The sequence below is a fragment of the Austrofundulus limnaeus genome, unplaced genomic scaffold (assembly GCF_001266775.1).
Source record: "Austrofundulus limnaeus strain Quisiro unplaced genomic scaffold, Austrofundulus_limnaeus-1.0 Scaffold1391, whole genome shotgun sequence".
NCBI lineage: Eukaryota > Metazoa > Chordata > Actinopteri > Cyprinodontiformes > Rivulidae > Austrofundulus > Austrofundulus limnaeus.
The window spans coordinates 57,561-71,426 of NW_013953793.1; the positions used below are offsets into that span (position 1 = coordinate 57,561).

Consider the following 13,866-nt stretch of genomic DNA (forward strand, 5'->3'; position numbering starts at 1 on the left):
CTGAGTGTGTGAGATCTGTTTTTTTTTGTGTAGGTGGGAGGTTCTGCAGCATCTACTCTTTGAGCTTTATGTTACATTTTAATGTCATTCCTTCATCTAAAACACACCCAGAGTTGCTTTGACTCATTCATGCATCTTTAAGAAATCCATGAATCTCCTGTGGTTGCCATGTGGAGCTGCCAGAACACTTGCTGATACAAAGCTCCACCTACTTACACAAAACACCTCCCTGGAGCTCAGTCTGCAGCAGAGCACCCCTCCCTAAAAGCATTGCTGAGAAGGCCTGCTGACGTGGAAGTGGCAGAAATGGTAGGAGGTTCTTAAAGTGACAAAGGCCAATTTCAGCCAGGCCAGAATTAACCTCTTGTTTTCTAAGTGTGTTTTTTTATTATACCAATGAGTTAACTTAACAAAAACTAAYTGGAGATGCACTCATAGATTACTTTGTCTTTTTTGTTATCCCTCTAGTTTCTTGTTCTTCCCTGTCTTGGATGGAAATTAGCTGCTGTGCTAACTCTGGCATATTTACATTGATGCTTACTGCTGACATGTTGATTAACCTAATTTAAATAAAGATAAAGATGTTTGTAATATAGAGTTGAACTATGTGCCTGAAAAAAATTCACAATATGTTATGTTTTGTCTGGTTTCTCGTTTTATTTTAACTTTATTCAGATTTTTCTGTCATGTTCCTCTGTTGTCTTCCTCCTGTCTGCCTTTGCTCCAGCCCCGCCCACTCACACCTGATCCTCATGTATCTTCCCCAGGTGTTTCTTGTTTTAGCTCATTAGTTTTCCCTTTATATTCTGTTCAGTGTCTTCAGTGTTTGTCAGATCTTTGTTAACTGTTTGATGTTCATGTCCAAAGCCATTGTTCTTGTTTGCTGCCACGTCAGCACTTTTGTTTTTTGTTTTAATAAATTACTTTTTGCCACCTCACTCAGTCCTGCATCTTGGGGTTCTACTCAACCAAGATCAATCTTAACACAATACCCCCTTTTAAAACTTTAAAATTAGCTGTTGGAGTCAACCCTCTGTCTTTTAGCAAAATCTCTCAAACCATGTAATGGATTCTCATGAAACTCAAAAGGTTAGCAGTGAGCATTCAGTAAAATATCAATCACTTTTAAAATCAATCTCACTCAACTTTACAGATACTGAAGGAAAAATGAGGTAGGAGCTAAAATTCTTTAAAATATTTTCTGTGTGCTTTCATGTCAAGAGATTTACAAAAAATACATAAGAAAATAACATTTACAACGTGTGACTAAAGTTTTGGTTAACACTTTACAGTAAGGTACACAAAAACTGCTTAACTACTCAGGAACTACGTACACCAAAGTAGACAGTTACTGAATAGTTACAAAGTCATTTCTAAGAACTTAGTAGTTCCTGAGTACTAGTACTAAGTCGTTTCTCAGTAGTTAAGCATATTTTGGGTACCTTATTGTAAAGTGTTACCAAGTTTTGAATTTGGTTTCTTTTCCCACCCTATGGAACATTTTGTGCACGTTTGCTGCACTTCAAATGCAAGTGCAGAAAGCTGAAAAAGCACGATTCGATCTTTCACAACGAGCAAACATTTCAAATCCTAAACAACACAAAAAAGGTTAATAATTTGTGGAGGGAAAAAGTCTCGATTTGAAAAGATGAAAAGTAATCGGTTTCTTTATTAACACCCAAAGGCAAGCTGCTGGCTGGAAGCAGAAAAAACTCAGAGCTTAGTGTTGAACAACAACACCGGGCTCAGTAATAGCTGAGATTGCTCGCTGATGCCCAATTATATATAGTGTTTATATAGGGGCTGTGGCTCTGGGACATAACTTAATGACCACATTAAAAATGCTTGGCTTTTTTTCTAAATCAGCTTAAAGTGCATCCTCATGGATCCATAACATCACTCCTACCTTAGAGGAAAAACATTCAGGAGATGGGTGCTATGACTTTTGTTTTGTGTAACTTTTAACTTTATTTACATGAAATGTATCCACTTAAATATATTATGTTTTATTCCTTTGTTCTCTTTGAGGTCATATTGCTCTGTATTTGTTTTCCTACATTATTTTTAGCTTTTAACCAGCTTTTTAGTACTTTTCACGGCTAATAAGGCGCTAACTATTGATCTATTTGACAGAGCACTTGAAAAATGACTAGGCTGTCCCTTTACCTTTAAAAAAGGATATAAAATGAGGTGTGTGCTGAAGGTTAGTAAAGGTGATCCAACTGTTATGAACCCCTCAGCACTTTTTATTCTTTCTCTAAGAGTTGATGTGAATCAATATGGTTTTTTTTTTTGACAGAAATAGCTTAATTCAGAAAGTCTGAGTGCTCTGGGATTAATGACAGATATTTATCTGGAGTCACAGTCAGTAATCACACTGATCCAGTAACTACACCAGAGGCAAACACCCTCCAGGGTTCAGGGTTAGCAGAGTGCAAAAATGCATAACTAAAACTTTTCACACTGACTCTTTTGAACTTGTGGATTTAATTTGAACAGATCTCACAATATTACATGAGATTGTGCACAATTTGCTTTAAAAGGTTTAAAGAAATCTCTTTCCTTCTCATCGTGAGGTGATTTTAGTTTAAAACTCTGCTGACATGCAGTCTTTGCACCATCATACGAACAGTTTGTCTTTTATTTTGCAACTCTTGTTTTGATGAATGTGTTGCAGACTGTCCACCAGTGAAGACAGATAAACAAAAAGTGAAATCATTTTTTTAGTTTCTATGTTTCACGTCATGTTATATTGCCATCACTCAGGGTAAATTAAAACATCTTCCATATTGAAACATCTAAAGCTCCGTAGCTGCCTCCTATTGGTGCGTATTTCCTTTCACGTGTCCCTGCAGAGCTGATTGTAACAACACTGACCTCCAGTGTGAGCCAGGGAAGGACAGAGCAGAGCACGCTGTCTTCATGCGGGACTTCACCCGGTTGCGTTTTCACATCCATCCTGCGGCTCCTGCTCTGCGCGACCGGGATGCGCTCTTCAAACCCGGATCAATTAAAAATAAAATAAAAAAAATACAACGGGTTTTTAGTTTAGAGAGACAGCGCACACATATTATGTTGATTAAATCTTAGGATACTTGGTAATCAATGCTTATTAACTGAGTTATAATAATGTTTGCGCATTCTTTGTTTATGTTCGTTCCTTATTTTTCTTCACCGGGGTGGAGCGGATCCCCGCTTGTTTCTAAGAAGATAAATAAATAATAATAAAAAAAAAAAACGAGCGAGAGAGAAAGACACGTGGTCGTTACACACCTCTCTCAGGACCCAGCGGGGAGGCGGAGGTGGAGAGATGCGGGCGCAGTCGGGATGGGAGAGGACGCGCTGAGGACGGAGACGCTTTTTTTTTTTTTTACCGTCATGGAAATTTGGCTCCTGCGCTCCGTTTCATGAAAAGGACTTAAGACTTGAATATTGGACTCTTTTGACTTTATTATTATTATTATTATTATTCCAAAGGAGAGACTTCCGCGCAAGATGTGGAAGATTCCAGGTGGGGAAGAGAGAAAGAAAAATACCATTTGGTGTTTGTTTGCGTCTCTGTGGTGAACTATGTGCTCAAGTCTGAAGATTTTTCTTCACATTTCCCCCTCCCGGATTTTTTTTTAATTCATAATTTGATTTAAAGTGAAAATGGATTTCCTTAATACGTCCTGGGAAGGTCTGACAGAGGCGAAAAACACCTCTAATTCCACCTCAGAGAGCCAGTACAGCCAGCTCGTCATCTGGGGTCTGGCTGGACTTGTCAGCTTTCTGATTTTGTTTACAATAGTCGGAAATGTCTTGGTTGTTATTGCTGTTCTGACGAGCAGAGCTCTGAAACCACCTCAGAACCTCTTTCTGGTCTCGCTGGCCAGTGCGGACATCCTTGTGGCCACGCTGGTCATGCCCTTTTCTCTGGCTAATGAACTTATGGGCTACTGGTTCTTTGGCAAAATCTGGTGTGACATCTACCTGGCTCTGGATGTTTTATTCTGCACCTCTTCAATTGTTCACCTGTGCGCCATTAGCCTGGACAGGTACTGGTCGGTGACACAGGCGGTAGAGTACAACTTAAAGAGGACACCGAAACGAGTGAAAGGCATGATCGTGGTGGTTTGGTTGATCTCAGCCGTAATCTCGTTCCCTCCACTGATATCAATGGACAGGAGCAGCAGTGAGGAGAAACCCCAGTGCATCCTGAACGATGAGACCTGGTACATTCTCTACTCTAGCATCGGCTCGTTCTTCGCTCCCTGCGTCATAATGATCTTGGTGTACATCAGAATCTATCAAGTAGCAAAAACCAGGACCAGGACGCTGTCAGAGAAAAGAAGGGACATGGACTCACCGATGGAAAATGGCATGGATCAAACCGAACACGGCAAAGGTGGGTCCATAAAGTCAGCTCAGGGCGGGAGCATGAAAGGAAAGGAGCGTGAGAATGGCCACTGCCAAGAGCAAGCAGCTAGCTCCTCTCAGCGCAGCGAGCCAAAACACCAAGCAGCCGACCACGAGGACGACTTTGAGGACAGCAGCTCGTCAGACGAGAAACCCAGAAAATGCCTGAGCTCCTCGAAGCATCATCAGGAGGACAGGAAAGACAGAAAGTCCAGCCGGAAGAGCAGCACTGCCTCCAAATACTCGAGCCGGAAGTCACGCTCCAGTTCAAAATCTTTAGATTTGTTTTCATCTCGTCGCAAGCGCAGGAGCACGGTCAACCGGAAGAAAGTCTCTGCTGCCCGGGAGAAGCGCTTCACGTTCGTCCTCGCCGTGGTCATGGGCGTGTTCGTGGTGTGTTGGTTCCCTTTCTTCTTCTCCTACAGCCTTTACGGAATCTGCCGCGAGTCGTGCACGATCCCCGAAACGCTTTTCAAGTTCTTTTTCTGGATTGGCTACTGCAACAGCTCACTGAACCCAGTCATCTACACCATCTTCAACCAAGACTTCCGTAGAGCCTTCCAGAAGATCCTGTGTAAGACCTGGAAACGGTCTTTTTGAAGGGCTCCTGTGTGGCCGCGGTTGTAAAACGGCAGTTTAACCTGCGGACATAAAATTAAATGCTCCAAGTAGCTTGATGATTGCTGGCCTCTGGTGCTTTCACTCTCAGACCTTCAGGGATTGCATACAAAATGAAGGGAGAGACTGAAGGACAGAACCACGAAAAAGGAATAAACTGATGATATCCAGAGTGGAAGCTGACGTTGTTCTGCTTTTCAGATTGCTTTTGGACGCTGATGTTGGCTTCGATTCATTTCCTCCATCCACTGATTTCTCCTCTTCATTTAAATAAAATAAAGAGGCTCCTTACAGTTACTGTGATGCACGCCTGCCACAGCGGCTGCACTTGGATGAACTTCATCACTGATAAGGTTTACTCAGAAAACTGCAAAGGCCTTGACAATCTCCACAAAAATGTTATTGAAAATGGTTAAACTCTTTTTTACCAGTTTTTATCTAGCATTTTTGTTGTGTCTCTCTCAACATGAGGACCAATGGGACAAAGGGGCTCCTTGCTTACTGTTAAGTAGCAAAACTGTTTCACCAAAAAAGAAAAAGAAAAAAAAAAGATAAAAAAAAACTTATCCTAAAGAACATTTCTGTAATCCTGTATTCAGTTTGAAGCTTAAAAGTATTTCAACTGGAAACTGCAGTGGATTATTTTAGTCCACAGTCCATGATGAAGTTGGAGTTGATGGCGTTGCACATTTTTTTTAACCCAGCTGATTTAAAACAAGGTTTCTGTGGAGGCAGACTGCTGATGCTTCTCAGTGTGCGTGCACGAAACCCAGAACAAGAAGGCAACATATGAAGCTTTGTCCTGATGAGACGAGCTGAAGGGTTCACTACATCCTACCCTGACTGTTACTGTTTGTATTTGTGTGTGTGTGTGTGTATGTGTGTGTGTGTGAGTCAGTGCGCAAAAGCCTTTTCCAATAACCGTATTCCCTCTGATCGTGTGACTGTTTTGTCAGAGTCCCTCTCTCCCTTACAGCCACAGTGAAAAGCCAAACAACTTTACTGCTTGTTTTTCAACGGCCGCTGCTCACTTGACGATGAAAACACAAATACAAATTAATATCGTGTACACAAAGACGTGGAAGTGATTTATACAGCCGAGCTTTACATCTTTCTAGCCAGAAGGGCTGATGCTTTTTCTTTCTTGTGTAAATAATTGAAGAGAGTACTCTATTATCGTGTGGTGCCTCATAATCACACGTGTATTAATATGATTGTTTATTTGTATTATAAACAATGCTCTGAAGTATTTTCCTGTTACGCCTGACCTCTGTCTTTTTCTAAAAAAAAACATGAAAAGAAAATGTTTACGTCGCTGCTTTGAGCACATTGTTAAAGATCAAATAAAGACATAAGTGCAGCTGTTCTCTGGAGCCTCACAACTGCTTTTTTATTACTGTTAGCCTGTTAAACAGCTGTGACACTGTTTGTTTGTTTATTACATTGACACATGTGACTCATGCATATCTTCTTGTGAGGAAAATTAGGAGGGTTTTCCTGGTTGCCTGTTCTTGAGGCTTGGGAGCAAAGAGCAAGTATTCTGCTAACATTTTTTTTATGCATGCTTTGGATCAGAAGGAAAAATAAGCTCCAGTTCAGCTTGTTATTTCATTGATTTGCAACAAATCATACTGTACATGTTGCTTGTATTTACAGTGTTCCAAAGTCAAATATTAGAACTGAAAAAATATTGTAATAAAATATAAAATGAAAAAATATAGTGCATATTCATTTTTTCAGTCCACCAGCTTTAATTATATTGCTGAGTCAGCATTCGCAATTTATTCTTTTCATGTTGAACTTATTAGGACGTATTTTAGGATGTAACTATTTCAGGATACTTTTAAGCTATTTTAACCATTTATTGACCAAAACATTAGGCCTATTCAGGACATTACAGCTAACAACCTTTGGTTTTTGAAACATTTATACTTTAAAAATATAAACTTTATTGTTTCTGTTCATTGAAGTGAATAATGAACTTTAAATGTTCGAAAAACTCAATTTATAGCTTTTAATTGTTTGGCTAATTTATGCAACTGCTTTGTTATGTTTGGTTTTGTTAATTTAGGTTTTAATCTTATAACTTTAAATCAGTTTTAGCTTTTTAAAAAAATATTTTAGCATTTTCTTGAATAGAAAGTACACGTTTTCTTTCTAATTTTAAGGAGATGTTGCAGCATCCATTCACTTTTACTAGTTTTTAATTTATTTTCCTACTTTTTCTTGACAGTGACTTTGCAAGTGACCTGGATCTTAACCTCATTTGACTGATAATCTGACAAGAATACTTTCTTTTTCTGAATTGCCAGCCAATGCCCTCCCTCTATTGACATCTGACTCTCACCACATGAGAGGCCAAAGTCTTAACTGACAGCAGACTGAAACGAGCTCATATATTCTCATTTCCTGCTTTGGTGAAAAACGAAAATTCAACACATTGTGAGCGTCTCTCACTCCCTCGGTCTGATTACCAAAGACGGGGAGCCGAGCCACTCGAGGAGCTGTTGCTGGAAGGCAGAACCACAAAGAAGCCATAAAGGAGCTGGCTACAGCCTTGATACGTTTTACAAATTAATTTAGGTCTGAAGGAACTTTTAAATTCATCCGTCTCTAATCATTTATGTGAGCTAGGTAAGCGTAATTTATAAGGCTTGACCCAACATCATGAATTCAAACTACACTTCAGCTCATTCTGACATAAAAACAACAATTTAGTCCTCATAACTGGTACATTTTTACTGAATACTTTGTTTTTTGTATTTTCTCAATCTTTTACTGAATTTAAAAGACTCCAACTAAGAGTCTCCAAGTCATTCCTTCAATTGGTTAAAATGCCTTTATTCTACTGGGCCTATAGTCCACAGTGTCACTAAAACACCAGCACATTTCAACCTGCATGCCTTCTGCAGGGAGTCAAACAGATGTCTGGTGACACCAAGCCCTTTTTAAAAGCCGACCAATGAAAGTGCTCACACCTGAGATGAATTTCCAATCAGCATCACTCTGCCTCTAAGGCCAAAGGGCTTTAATAGTTGGTCTGTAATGAATGGATGTTGAATTAAATTGAACTAAATTAAAAATCAAAGACACTTTTACAACCCGGCACGAGTTTGATGTCTTTCATTGTCCTTTATTAATGGTAATGAGGGAGCCAGTGCCAACAAAATACCTGTGATCTTATGTTAACAATTTGAATCTAAAGATGTTTGGTGCAAGCTGATAATCCAACTATCAAATACAGAATGTGTGTTAATATTGTGCAAACTGCCTGAGATTCTGTATTTGTGCTGAATATGCCTTTAATGGACTGCATCATGCTGTAATCTATCTTAGGGGCAGATTTAGTTGTTCGCAACTGTAGCTGATGCACAGTCTGTGGTGTGAGAGGGTTCTCTGTGTTGAGCTTCAGTACTCGACTCAGAACTGTTCTAGCTCCAGTCTTTCATGTTAACATTTGGGTCGAGCTGTGGTTTGAAACACGGGCCAGTCTGTTGCAAATGCCAAAGCAGTGCATTGATCTCGGTCCGCCACGGTCCACCGTTTAGTAAAAATAAGTATCTACTTAATTTATATCTGCATCTTTTCATGCCAGAGTTCCAAACAAAGATCATAGTATGTTAAGAAGCCAGTGACCATTCCCTCCATCTCATGTGAGATTTTGCAAGATGAGTTAGCCTTCAACATTATAGCATAACTCTCAGCTTCTAAACCAAAAATAAGCCAAGTTATAGAAGGTTAAACAGAGTTTTAAAATGTGGACTTTATCTTGACAGCTTAGAGAAATGATGCGTGGGAAAAATCTCTGGCTCCGTCATGAAAGCTTCCATGCATTTTTCTTTCCTGAAACGTGAATTTTCTATGAGCTGGAAAATCCTTTCTGTGTATTTGGAGAACAGATATGGGTGATTTTAACTGGGACATGGGAGTTTTTTTCTGCTGATCCAAACACGTTGTGTAACTTACACTTTCATCCTTGCCTGCATGATGCTTATCTGTTTATCCCCTGAATGTTGAGGAGCACAACCCTCATGACCAAGCAGAACAGATTTTACTACTGCTGCTGAAGGCTTGCTGTGTCAGCAGGTACCAGCCCTGTGCTGATACTAGCTTTGCAGAATCAACAGCAATAGTCTGAGAAAAGCATGATGCACACAAGGAAAGACTCTACATTATCTTTATATCACTTTTTTAAACACGTTACTTGTGTGAACTTTTTTTTCTTACAACATCTTATCTCACCAAGCTTAAGGCAGGATGCAACAAAATAAATCTATTCAAGCCATTCTAAATCAACTTATTATGTTAAATGTAATTATAGTACAACATACTGTATGTGACCCATCATGTCAAAATGAGGATCAAGTCAAAATGATCTAATCACATTTTCAGATTCATGGCTTCAAAAGCTACATTTTGATGCCTGGATCAATCTGATATCATAAGCAGATCCAGAGATTTGATGTAATTTATATTGTTGGTTACAATGATACATGAATATTTGGTCTGAATCCTGATTTTATGTAATTTCAATGAGGAATTTTTGATGTCATAAAGAGGAAACCTCAAATAGTATTTGAATATTGAGATTTCTCAGATGGAAAGAAACCAAAACTTTGCTAGCTGATTGGAAAATCTCAAAGGTTTAAGGTATTTTTCCCTCAAAATCAGTGTTTTTGTTGCTACTGCTTAAAAAATGCTTCAAAGGTGTTTTTTTAAGGATTATATTTCAGACAGTTCATTCAAATCATACATTGGTAAGGCACATTTGGTTCATTATATTTTGACAAAATGCAATTTTTGCAAAGGTTTTAATCAAAACACTATCTGCCTATTTCTGCATATTAGATCCTCATTTCGATATGATAGGTCACATATTTACAACATGTAATAAAATCAAAGTAATATTTCTGTCTAAGGAAACCAGCAGACTGTGTTAAAATGTTTTGAACAGCTTGATGGTGACAGTGGAAAGAAATGACTCCTTTCAGCAGGAAGAACCCTCCGGCAGAACCAGGCTCAGGTTGGACGGCCATCTGCCTCGACTGTCCGGGTTTTGACAGAACCGTAAAACAACAAACAAAGACGGATTGATCAATGTGTTGATTCTATGGGAAGAAAAGCAAAGAAAATCCAATTGGCAACAATAATTACAAACATGGAGATTTGAGAGAGAAAAGATAGCAGCAGATTAAGGTTTGTGTCTTTAGTTAGAAGATGATTTGTTGGACTTTCTGATAATGAAGGTTAAAAAATATTCCAGTTTAGATGTAACAAACACAGGGACCAGTTTTACTGCATCATTTTGAGTGAAGCAACCTCAAAATGTGGAGGGTAAACGACACGTCCCTTTAAAATAATTGATTTCATCTGTACCTCCTTCTTCATGTCCGGCACCAATTTTATAGAAGACAAACGTCAGCTTATGTGCTTTGGTCATTATTACACAATCATCTGTGAATACTTCACAGCAGATTTTTACTCACAGTTTATTTATAATCGTTCTGTATAAATCTTCCTTCCCAAATGTTGCACTTTGAAAACGAAACTCCCACTTGTGCATATGCAACAAGGCTGGCATCAAAAATAACTGCCCATGTTTTTCATACTCTAACTTCCGGGCCTCATTAGAAAAATCTAGAAGTTGTATCAATTTATCCCCCAACCCCCAACACACACACACACTTTCAATCATCTGCCTCATTTTAGCATCATTTAGAGTATTAGGGGTTCTTATGAAATCATTAGAGTAATCAGACTGTATGCAACAGTTGTCACACCTTTATAGCATGAGGTCTGATGGAAAGAAAGGTTTACCTCAGCACAAACTAAACCAGCCTCCCAGAGAAAACACAAAGTAGCTGAAACCATGCTGCAGTTTGAAAACAACAGCGACTTAATCTGATGAACCAAGATGACCTTCAAATTCCTGTCATCGGAGATTTTACAGACAACCGCTTCATGTGCCTCGAAGTAAAGCGGCGATCAAAGAAAACCGTAGCGGGTGACAGAAAAGACGCGAGCGCGTGTCTAACGGTGCATCCGGGGCTGAAACATTTTCTCCGAAGCCGACCGTTTCGGCCCGGTGCTGCCGCGGGTCCTGGGCGGTTTTAGCCAGGGTCGCCTCAGACAGACAGCTGCTATTAAACTCTGATTGTTTCAGGTTCACCGGGTGTGAAAGGGTCTGATTGAAGGGCTGTGATCCCAGTGAGGGTGGTCCTCCTCCCCCTCATCTCCCCTCTCTACCTTTCTGGGTGGGTAGGATTGTGGAAAGAGGGGAGGGAGCTCGCAGAAGCATCACGTGACGCGTGTTTCTTGCTGTGTGGACCAAAGTGGAAGCTCCACAAAAACACGCCACTTGTTGCTGCCTGGTTCAACCCGTTGTCACACGACCAGTGACAAATATTGATTTGACTTGGCCTGAGGGAGCTAAAGAGGAGTCCAAATCGCTTTTATATTTCACAAATATTCTCGTTTGAACAAAAGCAGAGGCCCATTCAAACAAGTGCAACTGTATTCAGCCTGATAGAGACTTATCACTCCTCTGATGTGGCTGTGATAAACCGCATCGGTCTCAACCTGAGGCTGGCCATCAGAGCTTCCCGCCTGATTTATTTGTTTTAAGGGCATTCCCATTAAGGAGCCTTTTGGGGGTTTAACGCAACTTAATGAAGACCATGAGAGCGAGGAAGCTCCCCTGCCGAGCTTTTCACACGTGGCCAAAGGACAAGTGCACTTTCCTCCCACGAACGTGCCCGTTTGAACCATGAGGAGAGTCTGAGTGTGGTCAAATCTGATCAGAAAAGTTGTTTTCATTATAAAAACCTAATCCAGTCAAATATCTCTGGTCGTCTGAACGCATAAAAGCGTCATGATGTCAACGGCTAACTTCTTTGGTGCAAGCAGTTACAAAACCGTTTACAAAACTTATTGGAAAGCAATGATTTTTCAAAAGTACTTAAATTAAAGGCACAGTGTGTAGGATTTTGTCAATTCTTTTAGCCGAAATTGAGNATATAAATGCAGCAAACTAAAATTATTTAACATGTATTTCTATTTAAAATATTTAAAACAATTTAAACACATTCTGAATGCTTAGATGCAAAATATGCTTTTATCACTATAGAAGTGTAGGTCAAAGTAAAGTTGCTTTGTTGAGCATAAAATCAAAAGAGGGGGAATAATTTATCAAAGTAATTGCATATTGCTACCTACATCCTCATAATTAACAAATTAACAAGTTTCCGTATTTAATCCATAAATAAACAGAGGCTCATGAATAACAACTGCAAAGTTGGTTTTACTAGATGCCAAGAAAAGGAATAAACAGAAACTCTGAGTGGGCGGGAAAAGACAACATGTAACACTTCTGATCATGTGAACAAAATAGATTCCTTTTGTGATGTTTTAAGCTGCAAAACTCTTGTGGGGAAAGTCAAACAGAGCCAAACCATCAGGTTTCCTTTCTCTCTCTGTTATGTTTCATCTGGTTTCATGTTTTTATTTTGACTTTATTCTGATTTTTCTGTCATGTTTCTCTGTTTTCTTCCTCCTGTCTGCCTTTGCTCCAGCCCCGCCTACTCACACCTGAGCCTCATGTTTCTCCACCAGGTGTTCCCTGTTTGTGCTCATTAGTCTCACCTTTATATTCTGTGTCTTGTCTTCACTTCCTGGTCTGGTCATTGTTTGGTTATGTTCTGTGTTGTGCCTTGTCTTGTCAGCAACTCAGAGATTTTGGGCTGCCCAGTCAGCACCTTTTTTTGTTAAATAAATTCTTTGTTTTTTGGAACCTTGAAACTGCCTGCATCATGGGTTCATTCCTGCCTAAGAATCATAACACTCTCTCTGCTTTTATGTTCTGAAAAACCTTGCAGACTTACAAAAAATAAGATTTTGACAACTTTTGGGAATTGGTTGTTTTTTGGTTGTGTGGTATGATGTCTGAGTCAGGAGAGATGATCGGTTCAGATCAGACAAATAAATAGCAAAACAGCTCAGGGGGCTGTGCCTTTTTGTCGAACGTTCAAAAATAAACTTGCGAGCAGCTCCAGAACTGTGCAGCTTTATTGAATTCTGCTGTCACTGCGAGACTGACAGGCAATCTGACTGCACCGAATCACGACCCCTACGTCGTCCCCGTATGCAACGCCGGGTGATACCCACAACGAATTCAGCTTCTGCGTGGAGTCACTGCTTCTGCCATTCTTCAATTAAAAGTTTTTCAAAATGCATGATTAAACAAGGGAATCGATTCTGCACTTTTGAGCAAGATAACAAAAGAGAAAGTAATGCGCTGCTTCAGACACAGACAACATAAAACAATTCAATTTTTAACTCTGAACTTTACAGTTGTCCAAATAATATAAGGTTTAAAAATTAAGCTGTAACACAAGTTTTAATAAAAACATTGTAATTAAATTGAAATTGCAACATTTTTGTTTATTAAAATTTAGAAATATACAAATTTGGTTTTAGTTTGTGCTGCAAAATAATTTTAATAAAACTCATTAAATGTTAAAAATGTTCCAGAATCTCAACACAATGCTTAAACTGTTTTTTTTTCAATGATCTTAATTTTGCTGCAAAATGAATTTACTTGTAGGTATAAAAGAAAAACAAAGTGAAGTGATGGTAAGGGATCTTATGTTGAACAAGATGGCCATGATTTCTACACGCACCACAGGTCAGTTGGGTAAAAATCAATTTTTTAATCAATCTCCGAGTCCTTTTATGTCTTCAGGGTTTCCCTCCTCTCATTCCAGGAAGCACAGAGAAAAAAGCACATAACTGCATTTCTCCGTCACTCTGTGCTCTCAGGCTCACACCCTCGCAGCCTCTGTCTTTTGCCCC

At 39.4% G+C, this 13,866-nt stretch overlaps 1 protein-coding gene across 1 annotated transcript; it reads left to right on the forward strand.

Moving 5' to 3' along the window:
• The first annotated feature begins 3,040 nt into the window (after window positions 1-3,040).
• Window positions 3,041-6,934, forward strand: LOC106535232 (alpha-2C adrenergic receptor). The gene has a single exon (XM_014032186.1). The coding sequence runs from the start codon at window positions 3,652-3,654 to the stop codon at window positions 4,996-4,998; it is 1,347 nt and encodes a 448-aa protein (XP_013887640.1). The 5' UTR covers window positions 3,041-3,651; the 3' UTR covers window positions 4,999-6,934.
• The last annotated feature ends 6,932 nt before the right edge of the window (window positions 6,935-13,866 follow it).

What these genes read in the sequence shown, in the direction of transcription:
- LOC106535232 (XM_014032186.1), top strand. Translation starts at nt 3,652, where the DNA reads ATGGATTTCCTTAATACGTCCTGGGAAGGTCTGACAGAGGCGAAAAAC.